Source organism: Oncorhynchus keta, chromosome 25 (assembly GCF_023373465.1).
Source record: "Oncorhynchus keta strain PuntledgeMale-10-30-2019 chromosome 25, Oket_V2, whole genome shotgun sequence".
Lineage (NCBI taxonomy): Eukaryota > Metazoa > Chordata > Actinopteri > Salmoniformes > Salmonidae > Oncorhynchus > Oncorhynchus keta.
This window is the reverse complement of record NC_068445.1, coordinates 19969046-19991129: the sequence shown is the minus strand read 5'-3', so window position 1 is coordinate 19991129 and position 22084 is coordinate 19969046. Positions and strand designations below refer to the sequence as shown.

Sequence of the window (22084 nt, the reverse complement as noted above, 5' to 3'; positions counted from 1 at the left end):
TTTCCAACGCCATTTCTTGCATAATTAATTTTACAGACACAAAAAGATCCCACCATTTCGAAAGAAACAAATTATTTGTCTACATTACCATTATTTATTATGACCGAAAAGTCCTGTTTCAATCACAGCTGTCATGATGACTTTACTTGCATAAAAACTAGATGGAAACGTGGTTAGTGACAACCTTGTTTGAAAATGTCAGAGATTGTGGGAATGATAGGCTGTGCACCTATATGTGTGTGGCCTGAGCACATACCATCAAGAGAGATGGAGTGGGGTGGCTGAGGAGTTTTGGCGTAGGTCAAGTGGGCCTCAGTACTTACAGACGTTTGATCCCTGAGTCAGGCTGTTCAGTGGCTGCAGGCTGTGACTGAAGTGATGGATCCAAGTCGATGCCGTATATCTCATTCTCCAACTCCTCACTGAGGCAGGGAGAAGGGATTAATTTAAAGAATGTGGACTTGTATTATGAACAAATGCAAAAAATGAAAAGGATAAAGTGGGATGCAACATCATTAGTAAATATACAGTTGAAGTCAGAAGTTTACATACACCTTAGCCAAATACATTTAAACTCAGTTTTTTACAATTCCTGACATTTAATTCTTGTAAAGATTCCCTGTCTTAGGTCAGTTAGGATCACCACTTTAATTTAAGAATGTGAAATGTCAGAATAATAGTAGAGAGAATTATTTATTTCAGTTTTTATTTCTTTCATCACATTCCCAGTGGGTCAGAAGTTTACATACACTCAATTAGTATTTGGTAGCATTGCCTTTAAATTGTTTAACTTGGGTCAAATGTTTCGGGTAGCCTTCCACACGTTTCCCACAATAAGTTGGGTGAATTTTGGCCCCTTCCTCCTGACAGAGCTGGTGTAACTGAGTCAGGTTTGTAGGCCTCCTTGCTCGCAAACGCTTTTTCAGTTCTGCCCACAAATGTTCTATGGGATTGAGGTCAGGGCTTTGTGATGGCCACTCCAATACCTTGACTTTGTTGTTCTTAAGCCATTTTGCCACAACTTTGGAAGTATGCTTGGGGTCATTGTCCATTTGGAAGACCCATTTGCAACCAGGCTTTACTTCCTGACTAACGTCTTGAGATGTTGCTTCAATATATCCACTTACATTTTCTGTCCTCATGATGTCATCTATTTTGTAAAGTGCACCCGTCCCTCCTGCAGCAAAGTACCACCACAACATGATGCTGCCACCCTCGTGCTTCACGGTTGGGATGGTGTTCTTCGGCTTGCAAGCCTCCCCCTTTTTCCTCCAAACATAACGATGGTCATTATGGCCAAACATTACTATTTTTGTTTCATCAGACCAGAGAACATTTCTCCAAAAAGCACGATCTTTGTCTCCATGTGCAGTTGCAAACCAGAGTCTGGCTTTTTTTAATGGTGGTTTTGGAGCAGTGGCTTCTTCCTTGCTGAGCGGCCTTTCAGGTTATGTCGATATAGGACTTGTTTTACTGTGGATATAGATACTTTTGTACCCGTTTCCTCCAGCATCTTCACACGGTCCTTTGCTGTTGTTCTGGGATTGATTTGCACTTTTCGCACCAAAGTACGTTAATCTCTAGGAGACAGAACGCTCCTTCCTGAGCGGTATGATGGCTGTGTGGTCCCATGGTGTTTACACTTGCGTACTATTGTCTGTACAGATGAACGTGGTACCTTCAGGCATTTGGAAATTGCTCCCATGGATGAACCAGACTTGTGGAGGTGTACAATTTTTTTTCTGAGATCTTGGCTGATTTCTTTTGATTTTCCCATGATGTCAAGCAAAGAGGCACTGAGTTTGAAGGTTGGCCTTGAAATACATCCACAGGTACACCTCCAATTGAGTCATATGATGTCAATTAGCCTATCAGAAGCTTCTGAAGCCATGACATCATTTTCTGTAATTTTCCAATCTGTTTAAAGGCACAGTCAACTTAGTGTATGTAAACTTCTGACCCACTGGAATTGTGATACAGTGAATTATAAGTGAAATAGTCTGTCTGTAAACAATTGTTGAAAAAATGACTTGTGTCATGCACAAAGTAGATGTCCTAACCGACTTGCCAAAACTATAGTTTGTTAACAAGAAATTTATGGAGTGGTTGAAACTGTACATGTGCACTGAACAAAAATATAAATGCGACATGTAAAGTGTTGTTACCATGTTTCATGAGCTGAAATAAAAGGTCCCAGAAATGTTCCATATGCACAATAAGCTTTTTTCTCTCAAATTTTGTGCACAAATTTGTTTACATTCCGGTTAGTGAGCATTTATCCTTTGCCAAGATAATCCATCCACCTGACAGGTGTGGCATATCAAGAAGCTGATTAAACAGAATAACCATTACACAGGTGCACCACTGCACCTTGTGCTGGGGACAATAAAAGGCCACTTTAAATTGTGCAGTTTTGTCACATAACACAATGCCACAGATTTCTCAAGTTCAGGGATTGTGCAATTGGCATGCTGACTTTAGGAATGTTGCCAGATAATTCAATGTTAATTTCTCTACCCTAAGCCAACTCAAACGTCATTTTAAAGAATTTGGCAGTACGTCCAACCAGCCTCACAACCGCAGATCACATGTATGGTATCGTGTTGGCGAGCAGATTGCCGATGTCAAAGTTGTGAACAGAGTGCTCCATGGTGGCGGGGGGGTTATGGTTTGGGCAGGCATAAACGTTGGACAATGAACACAATTGCATTTAATCGATAGCAATTTCAATCAACAGAGATACCGTGACGAGATACTGGGGCCCATTGTCGTACCATTCATCTACTGCCATCACCTCATGTTTCAGCATGATAGTGCATGGCCCATGTTGCAAGGACTTGTACACAATTGCTGGAAGCTGAAAATGATCCAGTTCTTCCATGGCCTGCATACTCAGACTGTCACCCGTTGAGCGTGTTTGGGATGCTCTGGATCGACGTGTACGACAGCATGTTCCAGGTCCGGCCAATATCCAGCAACTTCACACAGCCATTGAAGAGGAGTGGGACAACAGTCCACAATCAACAGCCTGCTCAAATCAATGCGAAGGAGATCACACTGCATGAGGCAAATGGCAGTCACACCAGATAGTGACTGGTTTTCTGATCCACGCCCCTACCTTTTTTTAAGGTATCTGTATTCCCAGTCATGTGAAATCCATAGATCAGGGTCTAATTAATTTATTTCAATTGACTGATTTCCTTATATGAACCGTAACTCAGTAAAATCTTTGAAATGATTGCATGTTGCGCTTATATTTTTGTTCAGTATAGTAATAACATAAGATTCAGTTGAAGGGGTATTAAAAACTGATGATAAGTCCCTAGTCCCTCAACTCCAGGTAATTCTTTTTTAAAATGTTTTTATTCACTTTGTTTTTTCACACAGCGGATGTCATATCTATCATGTAACCTTTTGTAATAGATGAGCTCCTCTCTCAGCATGAACACTTGAGCTTTGAGTTCGTTCCTCTCCTTCAGGACGTCCCGTAGCTCCTCGAGGGTGAAGTGGGGCCTGTCGGACTCCTTCTGGTCCAGGACATCAGGTTCCTCCTCCTGGTCCTTGTCACACAGCGAGAGGACAGGAGGGCTCTCTCCTGACTCAAAGCACTGTGCCAGGAATTCATGGTCACTTCTGCATTCCGCCCAAAAAGAATTGTGTACGACGGAGGCTGCTGATGCTAGTACCAAGGACTGGATTTGGGAAATAGCACGGTCACTTACAGTGCTATGACAGGCTTTGTGATCAGTGGCAATGATACTCAATGGCTAATCTACAAGGTTAACTGACCCTCCTTGGGTGGATGTCATGTTATTGTGTTCTTGTCAATAGGGAACTTAAAACCCTGTAATTTGGGTATAATCTTAACTCTATAAGGTGAAGCGTACAGATATGTAATGGTGTCTTAAAGAGAAATGTAATGGACTTGATCAGGTAGGGGGTTGTAGCTGTGGTTACCTTGGCCGATACTGGTGTAAGCACTGTCATCACAGACTTTGAGGGGGATGGTTCCTCCTCGGCTGACCTCTTCATGTCCAGCTCCCACTCTTTGCGCTCCTCCTTCAGCCTTGCCACCTCCCGACGCAGGGCCCCGAGCTCCTGCTGGCGCGCCTGGGACATAGCCTCCAGCTCAGCCTTCTGTTGGATCACTGCCTTGCCCTGAGCCTCTACCACACTGATCCTGTGTCGCAGGTCCAGGTTGATCTTCATCAGATGGTGCTGCTGCAGCTGAAGCTATAAGGGGAGGAAGGAGTCCGTTTAATCCTACCCATTTATCTGTAATGAACTGATGGAAACAGTGTCCAGATTGTTGGTGGAAGTTGTTGTCCTCCTCAGGCAAGACAAGACATATATGTGCTGAAGCATTAGGCTACAGACAGTAGGAAGCATAGGAGGATTGTTATGTAGTTCAGGGAGTGTGGAATGCTACTAGTTGAAAAGAGTCAAGCCTCACCGCCTCCAGGTCCTCGTTCTTGAGTTTCAGCTCATGGTCCTTATCCCGGATCTCATCCCTCTGTTTGTCTACCACCTCCTTTAGCTTCTTCATCACCTGACACTCTCTCTCTGACACACCTGTCCAAGATATACACACATACAGCCCACACAGCCCAAACAGGCATTAACACATAAACATACACTAAGTTTGGGGTCACTTTGAAATGTCCTTGCTTTTGAAAGAAAAGCACATTTTTGTCCAATAAAATAACATCAAATTGATCAGAAATACAGTGTAGACATGGTTAATGAAATTTTGAAATTACTATTTCATGAAAATGTGAAAATACCATTGTAGCTGGAAACTGCTGAATTTTAATAGAATACCTACATGGGGTACAGAGGCCCATTATCAGCAACCATCACTTCTGTGTTCCAATGGCATGTTGTGTTAGCTAATCCAAGTTTATAATTTTAAAAGGCAAATTGGTCATTAGAAAACCATTTTGCAGTTATGTTAGCACAGCTGAAAACTGTTGTTCTAATTAAAGAAGCAATAAAACTGGCCTTCTTTAGACTAGCTGAGCATTAGCATTTGTGGGTTCGATTACAGGCTCAAAATGGCAGAAACAAATAACTTTCTTCTGAAACTCATCAGTCTGTTCCTGTTCTGAGAAATGAAGGCTATTCCATGCGAGAAATTGCCAAGAAACTGAAGATCTTGTACAACGCTGGGTACTACTCCCTTCACAGAACATAGCAAACGGGCTGTAACTAGAATAGAAAGAGGATTGGGAGGCCCCGGTGCACAACTGAGCAAGGGGACAAGTACATTAGTGTCTAGTTTGAGAAAGAGACGCCTCAAGTCCTCAACTGGCAGCTTCATTAAATAGTACCAGCAAAACAGGTCTCAACAATGAAGAGGTGAATCCGGGATGCTGACCTTCTAGGCAGAGTTCCTCCGTCCAGTGTCTGTGTTCTTTTGCCCATCTTAATCTTTTATTTTTATTGACCGGTCTGAGAAATTGATTTTTCTTTGCAACTCTGTCTGGAAGGCCAGCATCCCAGGGTTGCTTCTATTGATTCACTATTGATTGTCACGTCTGCTCCTCCCCTCCGACGTCACTAGAGTACTAAATCAAATCAAATGTATTTGTCACATACACATGGTTAGCAGATATTAATGCGAGTGTAGCGAAATGCCTGTTCTTCTCGTTCCGACAATGCAGTAATAACCAACGAGTAATCTGACCTAACAATTCCAAAACTACTACCTTGTACACACAAGTGTAAAGGGATAAAGAATATGACATAAAGATATATGAATGAGTGATGGTACAGAACGGCATAGGCAAGATGCAGTAGATGGTATCGAGTACAGTATACACATATGAGATGAGTAATGTAGGGTATGTAAACAAAGTGGCATAGTTTAAAGTGGCTGGTGATACATGTATTACATAAAGATGCAGTAGATGATATAGAGTACAGTATATACATATACATGAGTAATGTAGGGTATGTAAACATATTAAGTAGCATTGTTTAAAGTGGCTAGTGATATATTTGACATCAATTTCCATCAATTCCCATTATTAAAGTGGCTGGAGTTCTGATGGCCTTGAGATAGAAGCTGTTTTTCAGTCTCTCGGTCCCTGCTTTGATGCACCTGTACTGACCTCGCCTTCTGGATGATAGCGGGGTGAACAGGCAGTGGCTCAGGTGGTTGTTGTTCTTGATGATCTTTATGGCCTTCCTGTGACATCGGTGGTGTAGGTGTCCTGGAGGGCAGGTAGTTTGCCCCCGGTGATGCGTTGTGCAGACCTCACTACCCTCTGGAGAGCCTTACGGTTGTGGGCGGAGCAGTTGCCGTATTAGGCGGTGATACAGCCCCACAGGATGCTCTCAATTGTGCATCTGTAGAAGTTTGCGAGTGCTTTTGGTGACAAGCCGAATTTCTTCAGCCTCCTGAGGTTGAAGAGGCGCTGCTTCGCCTTCTTCACAATGCTGTCTGTGTAGGTGGACCAATTCAGTTTGTCTGTGATATGTACGCCGAGGAACTTAAAATGTACTACCCTCTCCACTACTGTCCCATCGATGTGGATAGGGGGGTGCTCCCTCTGCTGTTTCCTGAAGTCCACAATCATCTCCTTAGTTTTGTTGACATTGAGTGGGAGGTTATATTCCTGACACCCCACTCCGAGGGCCCTCACCTCCTCCCTGTAGGCCGTCTCGTCGTTGTTGGTAATCAAGCCTACCACTGTAGTGTCGTCTGCAAACTTGATGATTGAGTTGGAGGTGTGCATGGCCACGCAGTCGTGGGTGAACAGGGATTACAGGAGAGGGCTCAGAACGCACCCTTGTGGGAACCCAGTGTTGAGGATCAGCGGGGTGGAGATGTTGTTACCTACCCTCACCACCTGGGGGCAGCCCGGCGGGGTCGAGACCCAGGGTCTCGAGCTTGGAGGGTACTATGGTGTTAAATGCTGAGCTGTAGTCGATGAACAGCATTCTCACGGTGGTATTCCTCTTGTCCAGATGGATTAGGGCAGTGTGCAGTGTGGTTGAGATTGCATCGTCTGTGGACCAATTTGGGCGGTAAGCAAATTGGAGTGGGTCTAGGGTGTCAGGTAGGGTGGAGGTGATATGGTCCTTGACTAGTCTCTCAAAGCACTTCATGATGACGGAAGTGAGTTCTATGGGGCGGTAGTCGTTTAGCTCAGTTACCTTAGCTTTCTTGGGAACAGGGACAATGGTGGCCCTCTTGAAGCATGTGGGAACAGCAGACTGGGATAAGGATTGATTGAATATGTCCGTAAACACACCAGCCAGCTGGTCTGCGCCTGGTCTGCACATGCTCTGAGGACGCGGCTGGGGATGCCGTCTGGGCCTGCAGCCTTGCGAGGGTTAACACGTTTAAATGTTTTACTCACGTCGGCTGCAGTGAAGGAGAGTCCGCATGTTTTGGTTGCAGTCCGTGTCAGTGGCACTGTATTGTCCTCAAAGCGGGCAAAAAAGTTAGTCTGCCTGGGAGCAAGACATCCTGGTCCGTGACAGGGCTGGTTTTCTTTTTGTAATCCGTGATTGACTGTAGACCCTGCCACATACCTCGTGTCTGAGCCGTTGAATTGAGATTTTACTGTCTCTATACTGACGCTTAGCTCGTTTGATTGCCTTGCGGAGGGAATAGCTACACTGTTTATATTCGGTCATGTTTCCAGTCACCTTGCCCTGGTTAAAAGCAGTGGTTCGCACTTTCAGTTTCACGCGAATACTGCCATCAATCCACGGTTTCTGGTTTGGGAATGTTTTAATCGTTGCTATGGGAACGACATCTTCAATGCACTTTCTAATGAACTCGCTCACCGAATAAGCGTATTCGTCAATGTTGTTGTTGGACACAGTGCGGAACATATCCAAGTCCATGTGATGGAAGCAGTCTTGGAGCGTGGAATCAGATTGGTCGGACCAGCGTTGAACAGACCTGAGCACGGGAGCTTCTTGTTTTAGCTTCTGTCTGTAGGCAGGGAGCAACAAAATGGAGTCGTGGTCAGCTTTTCCGAAAGGAGGGCGGGGGAGGGCCTTATATGCATCGTGGAAGTTAGAAAAGCAATGATCCAAGGTTTTACCAGCCCTAGTTGCGCAATTGATATGCTGATACAATTTAGGGAGTCTTGCTTTCAGATTAGCCTTGTTAAAATCCCCAGCTACAATGAATGCAGCCTCAGGATATGTGGTTTCTAGTTTGCAAAGAGTCAAATAAAGTTTGTTCAGAGCCATCTGCTTGGGGGGGGAATATATACGGCTGTGATTATAGTCGAAGAGAATTCCCTTGGTAGATAATGTGGTCGACATTTGATTGTGAGGAATTCTAAATCAGGTGAACAGAAGGACTTGAGTTCCTGTATGTTGTTGTGACCACACCACCTCTCGTTAACCATAAGGCTTATGCCCCCGCCCCTCTTCTTACCAGAAAGATGTTTGTTTCTGTCGGCGAGATGCGTGAAGAAACCAGCTGGCTGCACCGATTCCATTAGCGTCTCTCGAGTGAGCCATGTTTCCGTGAAGCAAAGAACGTTACAGTCTCTGATGTCCCTCTGGAATGCTACCCTTGCTCGGATTTCATCAACCTTGTTGTCAAGAGACTGGACATTGGCGAGAAGTATGCTAGGGAGTGGTTCCGCGATGTGCCCGTCTCCGGAGCCTGACCAGAAGACCGCTTTGTTTCCCTCTTTTACGACATCTTTGTTTTGGGTCACAGGCTGGGATCCATTCCGTTGTCCTGGGTGAAAGGCAGAACACAGGATCCGCTTCGGGAAAGTCATATTCCTGGTCGTACTGATGGTGAGTTGACGTAGCTCTTATATTCAGTAGTTCTTCCCGACTGTGTGTAATGAAACCTAAGATTACCTGGGGTACCAATGTAAAAAATAACATGTAAAAAAAAACTAAAAACTGCATAGTTTCCTTGGAACGCGAAGCGAGGCGGCCAGCTCTGTCGGCGCCGGAAGTAACTAACCCCTGGGATTCATCATTACGCACACCTGGCACTCACTCTCGCGTCTTGTGACGGCCGGCCGCCCAACAACCTGCTCGCTTGACCCTATCCCCTCCTCTCTTCTCCAGACCATTTCCGGAGACCTTCTCCCTTACCTCACCTCGCTCATCAACTCATCCCTGACCGCTGGCTACGTCCCTCCCGTCTTCAAGAGAGCGAGAGTTGCACCCCTTCTGAAAAAACCTACACTCGATCCCTCCGATGTCAACAACTACAGACCAGTATCCCTTCTCTCTTTTCTCTCCAAAACTCTTGAGCGTGCCGTCCTTGGCCAGCTCTACCGCTATCTCTCTCAGAATGACCTTCTTGATCCAAATCAGTCAGGTTTCAAGACTAGTCATTCAACTGAGACTGCTCTTCTCTGTATCACGGAGGCGCTCCGCACTGCTAAAGCTAACTCTCTCTCCTCTGCTCTCATCCTTCTAGACCTATCGGCTGCCTTCGATACTGTGAACCATCAGATCCTCCTCTCCACCCTCTCCGAGTTGGGCATCTCCGGCGCGGCCCACGCTTGATTGCGTCCTACCTGACAGGTCGCTCCTACCAGGTGGCGTGGCGAGAATCTGTCTCCTCACCACGCGCTCTCACCACTGGTGTCCCCCAGGGCTCTGTTCTAGGCCCTCTCTTATTCTCGCTATACACCAAGTCACTTGGCTCTGTCATAACCTCACATGGTCTCTCCTATCATTGCTATGCAGACGACACACAATTAATCTTCTCCTTTCCCCCTTCTGATGACCAGGTGGCGAATCGCATCTCTGCATGTCTGGCAGACATATCAGTGTGGATGACGGATCACCACCTCAAGCTGAACCTCAGCAAGACGGAGCTCCTCTTCCTCCCGGGAAGGACTGCCCGTTCCATGATCTCGCCATCACGGTTGACAACTCCATTGTGTCCTCCTCCCAGAGCGCTAAGAACCTTGGCGTGATCCTGGACAACACCCTGACGTTCTCAACTAACATCAAGGCGGTGTCCCGTTCCTGTAGGTTCATGCTCTACAACATCCGCAGAGTACGACCCTGCCTCACACAGGAAGCGGCGCAGGTCCTAATCCAGGCACTTGTCATCTCCCGTCTTGATTACTGCAACTCGCTGTTGGCTGGGCTCCTGCCTGTGCCATTAAACCCCTACAACTCATCCAGAACGCCGCAGCCCGTCTGGTGTTCAACCTTCCCAAGTTCTCTCACGTCACCCCGCTCCTCCGCTCTCTCCACTGGCTTCCAGTTGAAGCTCGCATCCGCTACAAGACCATGGTGCTCGCCACGGAGCTGTGAGGGGAACGGCACCTCAGTACCTCCAGGCTCTGATCAGGCCCTACACCCAAACAAGGGCACTGCGTTCATCCACCTCTGGCCTGCTCGCCTCCCTACCACTGAGGAAGTACAGTTCCCGCTCAGCCCAGTCAAAACTGTTCGCTGCTCTGGCCCCCAATGGTGGAACAAACTCCCTCACGAAGCCAGGACAGCGGAGTCAATCACCACCTTCCGGAGACACCTGAAACCCCACCTCTTCAAGGAATACCTAGGATAGGGTAAGTAAGGGTAAGTAATCCTTCTCACCCCCCCCTTCTCCCCCAACAAGATTTAGATGCAAGTGGCTGTTCCACTGGTTGTCATAAGGTGTATGCACCAATTTGTAAGTCGCTCTGGATAAGAGCGTCTGCTAAATGACTTAAATATAATAATAAATATATAATATAAATATGACTCATCACTACGCACACCTGCGATTCATTATGTTTCAAACCTGGACTCCATTACCTGTATAATTTCCTCCTCTTTATATGTCACTCTCCCAGGTTCACTCACCAGTTGGTATTGTTCTTGCGTTTTGGTCTCCTGCCCAACATCCCGGAGGAATATCAGGATCTAAGGGAGGTATTCTCCAAGACCTTCACCACCTGTCTCCTTCCTCGTCACCCCTGGGACTATGCCATTGACCTGTTTTCCGGTGATACACCTCCGCGCAGACGCATCTACCCTCTCTCAGAGGCTGAGACCCAGGCCATGGAGGACTACATTCAAGAGGCGCTCCAACAGGGTTTCATCCGCAGATCCACATCCCCTGCATCAGCTGGTTTCTTCTTCGTGGCCAAGAAAGAGGGTGGATTACGTCCTTGTATCGTTTACCGTGGACTCAATGACATCATCGCGGAGTATCGTTACCCTCTTCCTCGGGTGCTGTCAGCCATCGAGCAGCTCCGCGTGGCCCTGTTCTTCACCAAACTGGACCTGTGGAGTGCCTACAATCTCATTCGCATCCGGGAGGGGATGAGTGGAAGACTGCGTTCAGCACAATGTCTGGTCACTACAATTACTTGGTTATGCCCTTTGGCTTAGCCAATGCTCCGTCAGTGTTCCAGGAATTTGTCAATGAGGTGTTCAGGGACATGCTCAAACGTCTGGTGTTTGTACGTCGATGACATCCTGATCTTCTTGAACAACCTGGAGGATCACATCACTCACGTTTGAGCAGTCCTGGAATGCCTCTTGGCTAACCACCGGTTTGTCAAGGCAGAGAAGTACCAATTCCACCAGAGGGCTGTCTCCTTCTTGGGCTACCAAATCAGCCTGCAGGGAGTGAGGATGGAGGACAATAAGGTAGATGTGGTAAGGTCATGGCCAGTCCCAACCACTATCGGGTTACAACGGATTTTGGGGTTTGCCAACTTTTACCGGAACTTCAGTGTCGCCGCCGCCCCGCTCTCCTCAAGAGTGGGACTCGTAGGTTGGTTTGGTCTCCAGCAGCCGACAAGGCCTTTTGTCTCCTCAAGGGGCGTTTCACCTTCACCCCCTTGCTAAAACACCCAGATCCCACGCTACCTTTTGTGGTTGAGGTAGATGCATCGGACGTGGGTGTGGGGGATGTTTTGTCACAAAGACAGGGGGACCCACTAAAATTGTATCCTTGTGCTTCCTAATCCAAGAAACTGTCCCCCGCAGAGAGGAATTACGACGTTGGCGATCGGGAGCTCGTGGCGGTGAAGTTGGCATTAGAGAAGTGGAGACACTGGCTGGAGGGTGCCAAGGAACCATTCGTCATCCTCACCAACCATCGGAACCTTGAGTACACACGCACAAACCAGGCGGGCCCACTTCTTCACCAGATTCGACTTCACGCTGACCTATCGCCCAGGTTAAGAACATCAAGGCCGATGCCCTGTCCAGTATCTACGATTCGGTAGAGACTCCTGGCCAGAAGGCACTCATAATCCCCTCCTCCAGAGTCGTGGGTCCAGTGGTTTGGGATGTAGATGTGGACATCCGCCAGGCTCTAGAGAGTGAGCCTGCATCCCGGAATTGTCCTCCCGCACGCATCTACGTTCCCACAGGGATAAGGGATCGGCTGCTGACCTGGGTACACGCATCTACGTTCCCACAGGGATAAGGGATCGGCTGCTGACCTGGGCACACGCATCTACGTTCCCACAGGGATAAGGGATCGGCTGCTGACCTGGGCACACACATCTACGTTCCCACAGGGATAAGGGATTGGCTGCTGACCTGGGCACACACATCTGTCATCGCTAGACATCCAAATAGTTTTGCACCATCCATTCCATCACTGAGAAATACTGGTGGCCCACCTTGGTGCAGGATGTTAGGCGGTATATCAACTCCTGTTCCGAGTGTGCTCAAACTAAGTCCCCCCGGAATGCTTCAACAGAGAAGCTCCTTCCACTTCCCGTGCCTCTGCAACCTTGGTCCCATCTATCCATTGACTTTGTTACTAATCTTCCCCTTCTGATGGTTTCACCACTATTCTGGTGGTAGTGGATAGATTCTCCAAGTCATGTAATTTAATATTTATTCCCGGTCTTCCCACTGCTCTCCAGGTCGCTGAGGTACACGCATCTTCCAGAGGCACCTGGTAGCATGTAGGTCAAATGACACTCCAATGTATAAATCAGTCCCACTTATGGTGCATCACCTGACCAAGTCTTCCTACTGGATTTAGATGCAGCTGGAAATTCAGGTGTTCTTGCCACTGACATGGTGATCAGAGACCCTGTGTTACCAGCAATGCTATACTTTCTGTAGTGTATGTTCTCCGGCTCTGTCTGTTACACACCAATAACACATCACCTCAAATCTTCTGCACTCAAAACATATGCCTTGTTATGAGACATTTGAGTTTAATTGTAGGAGTGCACAATTAAATCACCCTAAATGACATTGACTTGTCATGTTGCTAATCACTATGGCTACTGTCCTGAATATCATAAGTGGTCCTCTGTGGATCAGTAGAGCCACTATCCGAGTGGCTACTCCTGGCTAACATCTCTGTCCCAAAGCAAGAAACAGTTAGCCTGGAGCTAGCCTCGAGCTAGGCCCATCTCTCGGCTAGCCGAAGAGGTCCTTCGGCCAATTCTTGGGCTACAATACCTATTTTGCCAATTGGCCTGGACCCTTTTACTGCCGACACGGAGCCCGCCAATCCATCACAACTGGTATACAGACTAATCAACAAGCGGACATGTTACGATGTCGCCGAAGAACCATCTACTTGCCCCGGCCCACTAGCTTTTCTGAACGATGGGTCTGCTCGCCTAGCGTAGTAGTGACTACCAAACGCCACACTGACTCACCTATTGCTGCTCTTTTGACCCTATGATTACTCAGCTACACAGCTGATGCCCCCTGGACTGTTTCAATAACACAGTACCTCATTTTGTTTACCTGTCGGCCCCAGCCCCAGCCTCAAACTCAGGTCCTGTATGTACCTAACTAACCCGCTCTGCCCATTCATCGACATTTACCCATTGTTGTCTTAGCTCTCCTGATCAACCTGTGTTTGCTTTTGTAGTGGCCAATCGATTCAAACATGACACGACCAAGAACTTTGAATTCAATTATAGACTTTTAATACAAGAGTATAACAAGCTGGAGAGCCCCACGGGACTCACGGGACCTACCCCTTTTCCAGAGCCCTGGCTCCAGTATTTATCCACATATTACATATAAGCCCATCCCACATGTAAATTACGTTACATTCCAATCCGTGCATCCTGCTTGTTCAGACCAGTAACGCCCACATCTGCTTTCGGCAGATTACAAGACCCTTGCTGTTCCTGCACTTAGCTAAATGCATTCTTTTGTTTGTGCACTATCCAGGATCAGCAGACTGTGTCTCCTCAGTTTCTAGCGTGTCCAGCTATACTAAAAATAGTTTACATTCCTCTATTTTACAGCCCTATGCTTTGGCTCTGTAATTAACTCTATGTGTCCCTCTGCATGTGTCTTTCATCTCCTTTAGCTTTAGGGTGCCTAGGTGCCCTGGTCGCCTTCTTTTCATATGGTTGTCTAAGATCAAACAGACTTGTTTCCCCTGTGATGTGATTGATGTCTGTAATCCATCAATTGGTCCTTTGGCTGACCCCGTCCTCAGACAACCTCTTTGATCCTTGTATGCCCAGCTGGTCTAGGAATGTTTCTCAGCTATACTGGCAGCTATGTCACCTTTCCTTCATGTAGTCTGTTTTTAGTGTTCAACTATTCCATATATCCTAGGCATTTGTCTATGTGTTATACCTGCAACCACACTTTATGCCTCTCTCTAATGCCAATATGCCTCGTCTACTGCTGTCTTGGCTAGATCTTACGGTTTTATTTCACTGTAGAGCCCTCAGGCCCACTCAAAATGCCTTAGATAGCTCTTTTGTCCCACCCCACACACATGCGGAGACCTCACCTGGCTTAACTGGTGCCTCCAGAGACAAAACTGCTCTCATCGTCACTCAACGCCAAGGTTTACCTCCACTGTACTCACATCCCTTGTCTGTACATTATGCCCTGAATCTATTCAACCATGCCCAGAAATCTGCTCATTTTATTCCCCAACGCACTTGACGACCAGTTCTTAAAGCCTTTAGCCGTACACTTTTCCCCACTCCTCTTCTGTTCCTCTGGTGATGTAGAGGTTAACCCAGGCCCTGTAGCCCCCAGTTCCACTCCTATTCCCCAGGCGCTATCTTTTGTTGACTTCTGTAACCGTAAAAGAATTGGTTTCCTGCATGTTAACATCAGAAGACTTCTCCCTAAGTTTGATTTATTCACTGCTTTAGCACACTCTGCCAACCCTGATGTCCTAGCCATGTCTGAATCCTAGCTTAGGAAGGCCACCAAAAATCGGACATTTCCATCCCCAACTACATCATTTTCCACCAAGTTAGAACTGCCAAAGGGGGTGGAGTTTCAATCTACTGCAGAGATATTATTCAATCATGCTGGTCATTTATGAACATTTGAACATCTTGGCCACGTTCTGTTATAATCTCCACCTGGCACAGCCAGAAGAGGACTGGCCACCCCACATATGCTCTCTCTAATTCTCTCTTTCTTTCTCTCTCTCGGAGGACCTGAGCCCTAGGACCGTGCCCCAGGACTACCTGACATGATGGCTCCTTGCTGTCCCCAGTCCACCTGACTGTGCTGCTGCTCCAGTTTCAACTGTTCTGCCTTATTATTATTCGACCATGCTGGTCATTTATGAACATTTGAACATCTTGGTCATGTTCTGTTATAATCTCTACCCGGCACAGCCAGAAGAGGACTGGCCACCCCACATAGCCCGGTTCCTCTCTAGGTTTCTTCCTAGGTTTTGGCCTTTCTAGGGAGTTTTTCCTAGCCACCGTGCTTTTACACCTGCATTGTTTGCTGTTTGGGGTTTTAGGCTGGGTTTCTGTACAGCACTTTGAGATATCAGCTGATGTACGAAGGGCTATATAAATACATTTGATTTGATTTGATTTGCTAGCCAGAAGAGTTCTGTCATGCTATCCAGGTCTCTGCCCAAACAGTTCGAGCTTCTACTTTTAAAAATCCACCTTTCCAGAAATAAGTCTCTCACTGTTGTCTCCTGTTATAGACCCCCCTCAGCCCCCAGCTGTGCCCTGGACACCATATGTGAATTAATTGCCACCCATTTATCTTCAGAATGTGTACTGTTAGGTGACCTAAACTATGATATGCTTAACATCCCGGCCATCCTACAATCTAAAATAGATGCCCTCAATCTCACACAAATTATCAAGGAACCTACCAGATACAATCCTAAATGCGTAAACACGGACAACCTCATAGATATCATCCTGATCAACTTGCCCTCTAAATACACCTCTGCGGTCTTCATTGCCTGTGTCCGTAATGGGTCCACGGTCAAACGACCACCCCTCATTACTGTCAAACGCTCCCTAAAACACTTCAGCGAGCAGGCCTTTCTAAATTGACCTGGCCCGGGTATCCTGGAAGGATTTTGACCTCATTCCGTCTGTAGAGGATGCCTGGTTATTCTTTAAAAGTGCTTCTTCACCATCTTAAATAAGCATGCCCCATTGAAACAATGTAAAACTAAGAACAAATATAGCCCTTGATTCACTCCACACTTGACTGCCCATGACCAGCACAAAAACATCCTGTGGCATACTGCATTAGCATCGAATAGCCCCCGCGATATGCAACTTTTCAGGGGAGTTAGGAACCAATGTACACAAGCAGTTAGGAAAGCAAAGGCTAGCTTTTTCAAACAGAAATTTGCATCCTGTAGCACAAACTCCAAATGGTTCTGGGACACTGTAAAGTCCATGGAGAATAAGAGCACCTCCTCCCAGCTGCCCACTGCACTGAGGCTAGGAAACACTGTCACCACCGATAAATCTACGATAATCAAGAATTTCAATAATAATTTTTCTACGGCTGGCCATGCTTTCCACCTGCCTACCCTTACCCCGGTCAACAGCTCTGCATCCCCCACAGCAACTTGCCCAAGTCTCCCCATTTCTCCTTCACCCAAATCCAGATAGCTGATGTTCTGAAAGAGCTGCAAAATCTGGACGCCTACAAATCAGCTGGGCAAGACAATCTAGTTCCCCTCTTTCTAAAATGATCTGCCACAATTGTTGCAACCCTTATTACTAGCATGTTCAACCTCTGTTTCATATCGTCTGAGATCCCTAAAGATTGGAAAGCGGCCGCGGTCATCCCCCTCTTCAAAGGGGGAGACACTCTAGATCCAAACTGCTACAGACCTATATCCATCCTGCCCTGCCTTTCTAAAGTCTTAGAATGCCAAATTAACAAAACAGATCACCGACCATTTCGAATCCCACCGTACCTTCTCCACTATGCAATCTGGTTCCCGAGCTGGTCATGGGTTCATTTCAGCCACGCTCAAGGTCCTAAACGACATCATAACCGCCATAGATAAAAGACAGTACTGTGCACCAGTCTTCATCGACTTGGCCAATGCTTTCGACTCTTGTCAATCAACGCAATCTTATAGGCAATAGCCTTAGTTTATCTAATGACTGCCTCGCCTGGTTCACCAACTACTTCTCAGAGTTCAGTGTGTCAAATTGGAGGGCCTGTTATCTGGACCTCTGGCAGTCTATGGGGGAGCCACAAGGTTCAATTCTCAGGCCTACTCTTTTCTCTGTATACATCAATGATGTCGCTCTTTCTGCTGGTGATTCTCTGATCCACCACTACGCAGACGACACCATTCTGTATACTTCTCGCCCTTCTTTGGACATTGTGGACATTCCAGACGAGCTTCAATGCCATACAACACTCCTTCCATGGCCTCCAACTGCTCTTAAATGCAAGTAAAACTAAATGCATGCTCTTCAACCGATCGCTGCTCGCACTACTCTGGGCGGATCTGACTTTGAATATGTGGACAACTACAAATACCTAGGTGTCTGGTTAGACTGTAAACTCTCCTTCCAGACTCACATTATGAATCTTCAATCCAAAATGAAATCTAGAATCGGCTTCCTATTTCACAACAAACCATCCTTCACTCATGCTGCCAAACATACCCTGGTAAAACTGACTATCCTGCCAATCCTTGACTTCGGCGATGTCATCTACAAAATAGCCTCCTCTACTCAGCAAATTGGATGTAGTCTATCACAGTAGCATCCGTTTTGTCACCACAGCCCCATATACTACCCACCAGTGCCCCATATACTACCCACCACTGCGACCTGTATGCTCTCGTTGGCTGGCCCTTGTTTCATATTCATTGCCAAACCCACTGGCTCCAGGTCATCTATAAGTCTTTGCTAGGTAAAGCCCTGCCTTTTGTCAGCTCACTGGTCACCATAGCAGCACCCACCCGTAGCACGCGCTCCAGCAGGTATATCTCACTGGCCGTCCCCAAAGCCAACTCCTCCTTTGGCCGCCTTTCCTTCCAGTTCTCTGCTGCCAATGACTGGAACGAATTGCAAAAATCACTGAAGCTGGAGACTTACATCTCCCTCACTAACTACCATTAGTGGTCAGAGCATCTCACCGATTATTGCACCTGTACACAGCCCATCTGTAAATAGCCCACCCAACTACCTCATCCCCATATTGTTATTTATTTTTTTGCTCCTTTGCACCCCAGTATCTTAACTTGCACATTCATCTCCTGCACATCTATCACTCCAGTGTTTAATAGCTAAATTGTAATTATTTTGCCACTATGGCCTATTTATTGCCTTACCTCCTTAATCTTACTACATTTGCACACACTGTATATAGATTGTTCTATTGTGTTATTGACTGTACATTTGTTTATTCCATGTGTAACTCTGTGTTGTTGTTTGTGTCGCACTGATTTGCTTTATCTTGGCTTGGTCGCAATTGTAAATGAGAACTTGTTCTCAACTGGCCAACCTGGTTACATAAAGGTGAAAAAAAATGGATGATTGACAAAATGAATACATACCATGAGAAATGTGACATATCATACTAAATTCTGCCCCTGAGCAGGGCAGTTAACCTACTGTTCCCCGGGCACCTAAGACGTGGATGTCGATTAAGGCAGCCCCCAGCACCTCTCTGATTCAGAGGGTTAAATGCGGAAGACACATTTCAGTTGAATGCATTCAGTTGTACAACTGACTAGGAGTCTCAGATTTACTTAAAGAATAATATGAAATGCTCTGAGACCACGTTGCTGCTAAATACCACTCTGTGCTGCACATACCCTCCTGTCTCTGCAGGTCCTCAGTCACAGGTGAGTCTTTTAGGGAGAGGCTCTTCCGAAGGCTCTTATTCTCCACCTGCAGTTGTGTGATCTGAGACAGCAGGTCTTGGGCCTCCCCTCTCCACACGTCTTCCACCAGCTCCAACTCCTGGGGGATGCATCAACCGCACGCAAACACACACACAGTTGAAGTTGGTAGTTTACATACACCTTAGCCAAATACATTTAAACTCAGTTATTCACAATTCCTGACATTTAATCCTAGTAAAAATTCCCTGTCTTAGTTAGGATCACTACTTTATTTTAAGAATGTGAAATGTCAGAATAATAGTAGAGTGTGATTTATTTCAGATTTTATTTCTTTCATCACATTCCCAGTGGGTCAGAGGTTTACATACACTCAATTAGTATTTGGTAGCATTGCCTTTAAAATGTTTAACTTGGGTCAACGTGTCGGGTACTTTTCGCACCTAAGTGCGTTCGTCTCTAGGAGACAGAACGCGTCTCCTTCCTGAGCGGTCCCATGGTGTTTATACTTACATACTATTGTTTGTACAGATGAACATGGTACCTTCAGGCATTTGGAAATTGCTCCCAAGGATGAACCAGACATATGGAGGTCTACAATTATTTTCTGAGGTCTTGGCTGATTTCTTTTGATTTTCCCATGATGTCAAGCAAAGAGGCACTGAGTTTGAAGGTAGGCCTTTAAATACATCCACAGGTACACCTCCAATTGACTCAAATGATGTCAATTAGCCTAACAGAAGCTTCTAAAGCCATGACGTAATTTTCTGGAATTTTCCAAGCTGTTTAAAAGGCATAGTCAACTTAGTGTATGTAAACTTCTGACCCACTGGAATTGTGATACAGTGAATTATAAGTGAAATAATCTGTCTGTAAACAATTGTTGGAAAAATGACTTGTGTCATGCACAAAGTAGATGTTCTAAACGACTTGCCAAAACTATAGTTTGTTAACAAGAAATTTGTGGAGTGGTTGAAAAACGAGTTTTAATGACTCCAAGCTAAGTGTATGTAAACTTCTGACTTCAACTGTACATACATACACACAGGTATAGCATCTTTAACTTTTTCATTCTGCATAATCGCACATAAAACAAAGGTGTCATTGATTAAAAGCCAAGCTAAAAAGACTGGTTGAAAAAGATGGTGGACAAATAAAGAGGTCTTACTCAGGCCGTTTACCATTGAAAAAATGGTTAAACAGTTGTGGTCAACTTAAGTGGTGGCTCTCCCATAGACACCAATGCGATAGCAGCTGGGTCTGGTCTACTTGTAAATAAACCAGACAAATCCAGGAGTCTCTTCGTGCAAGGAAACGATGCATCACCAAACAAGAGCATGGATTTCCAACAATTCATGGCCAGGCTAAATCAAATGGTGGACTACAACATGGTGGCTTATATGAATGAAAGGCTGATGACACAAGTAGCTCAACTATTCCAACAGCAGCAGTTACAACAGAGTGCTTCAACGCCTGCACTGGAACGAGCCATGGGCGTTAATCCAGCAAGACAGAATGAGCTATCTGTAAATTGTATGGAAGTTATCTTAGCATTCTCATGTATGTTACATGAAATAGGTGTGAATATCATGCATAAACTTAATTTCATGTTTTTTCTTTGTCATGGCTCAGGAAGTCTGCACAACGCCTGTGTACCGGGTCTCCTGGTCAGTCAGCTGAGATTAAGGTGCATAGATGAAGAGTGGAGCAGATTTTGAAGGTGAGTAGTCTCATAAAGACATAGATGGAGTGACTGTAACATAATTCTACATCTTACAATTTTGATGCATATAACCATTGCTAATACACCACTCTCCTTCCGCCTCTCCTTCCAGTTCTCGGCTGCCAATGACTGGAACGAACTACAAATATCACTGAAACTGGAAACACTTATCTCCCTCACTAGATTTAAGCACCAGCTGTCAGAGCAGCTCACAGATTACTGCACCTGTACATAGCCCATCTATAATTTAGCCCAAACAACTACCTCTTTCCCTCCTGTATTTATTTTATTTATTTTGCTCCTATGCACCCTATTATTTTTATTTCTACTTTGGATTCTTCCACTGCAAATCTACCATTCTAGTGTTTTACTTGCTATCTTGTATTTACTTTGCCACCATGGCCTTTTTTTTGCCTTTACCTCCCTTATCTCACCTTATTTGCTCACATCGTATATAGACTTGTTTCTACTGTATTATTGACTGTATGTTTGTTTTACTCCATGTGTAACTCTGTATTGTTGTATGTGTCAAACTGCTTTGCTTTATCTTGGCCATGTCGCAATTGTAAATGAGAACTTGTTCTCAACTTGCCTACCTGGTTAATTAAAAAAAGAAAAAAAAAAAACTGACTCCTCAGATGCAAGTTGAGACTGGTTCCACAGCTTTTAGTGAGTGCTTCTTCAGCTTTTTGCTGTTGTTGAGATTCCAGGGTTCAAGACTGTTTCTTTATTGAGTAGAATAACTTATTGTCTTCTGTCGGTCAAAATAACTTTCTGCTAAAGAGAAGCAGCGATTTGTGGGGGCAGCTGAAGACATGATATCTGATGTGGAGACAGACCCAAATCTTTTCAAACTTCTCCACCCTGACACTCCCCTGAGTTTGAGGACCTGATTGCATCAGCAGACCGGAGAAGGGCCAAGCGTGCTTATGGGGACAAAAAATCTCCATCAGAATGAAAACCGGAGCAACAGTCCACGTCCACCGCAGCCCTACCCAAAACATCTGAATGTACAATAAACCGTAATCAACTGCAAATCAAATTCTATTTGCCACATGTGCTGAATACAACAGGTATTGCATCATCACCTTACAGTGAAATGCTTACTTACAAATCCTTAACTAACAATGCTTTAAATATGATTTTAGGGCCTTCCTCTGACACTGCCTGGTATAGAGGTCCTGGATGGCAGGAAGCTTGGCCCCAGTGATGTACTGGTCCGTACATACTACCCTCTGTAGTGCACCTCGGCCCCTCAGGAGGCTAAAAGATTTGTCTCTGGCCCTCAGTTCTACAGGTGCACCGTTGAGAGCATTTTGACTGGCTGCATCACTGCTTGACAGGCAACTGCAAGGCACCCGACC

General features: G+C 45.8%; 1 protein-coding gene across 3 annotated transcripts in view; it reads right to left on the bottom strand.

Moving 5' to 3' along the window:
- LOC118358365 (RILP-like protein 1) overlaps nt 1-22084 on the bottom strand; it is a 29425-nt gene that overhangs the window by 5591 nt on the left and 1750 nt on the right. For all 3 annotated transcript variants that reach the window (XM_035736120.2, XM_035736118.2, XM_035736119.2), the window contains exons 2-6: nt 18971-19118; nt 4454-4572; nt 3958-4233; nt 3412-3692; nt 324-422 (exon numbers count right to left, since the gene is read on the bottom strand). In XM_035736120.2, the coding sequence (XP_035592013.1) occupies nt 324-422; nt 3412-3692; nt 3958-4233; nt 4454-4572; nt 18971-19118 (923 nt within the window). The remainder of the gene's footprint in view (nt 1-323; nt 423-3411; nt 3693-3957; nt 4234-4453; nt 4573-18970; nt 19119-22084) is intronic.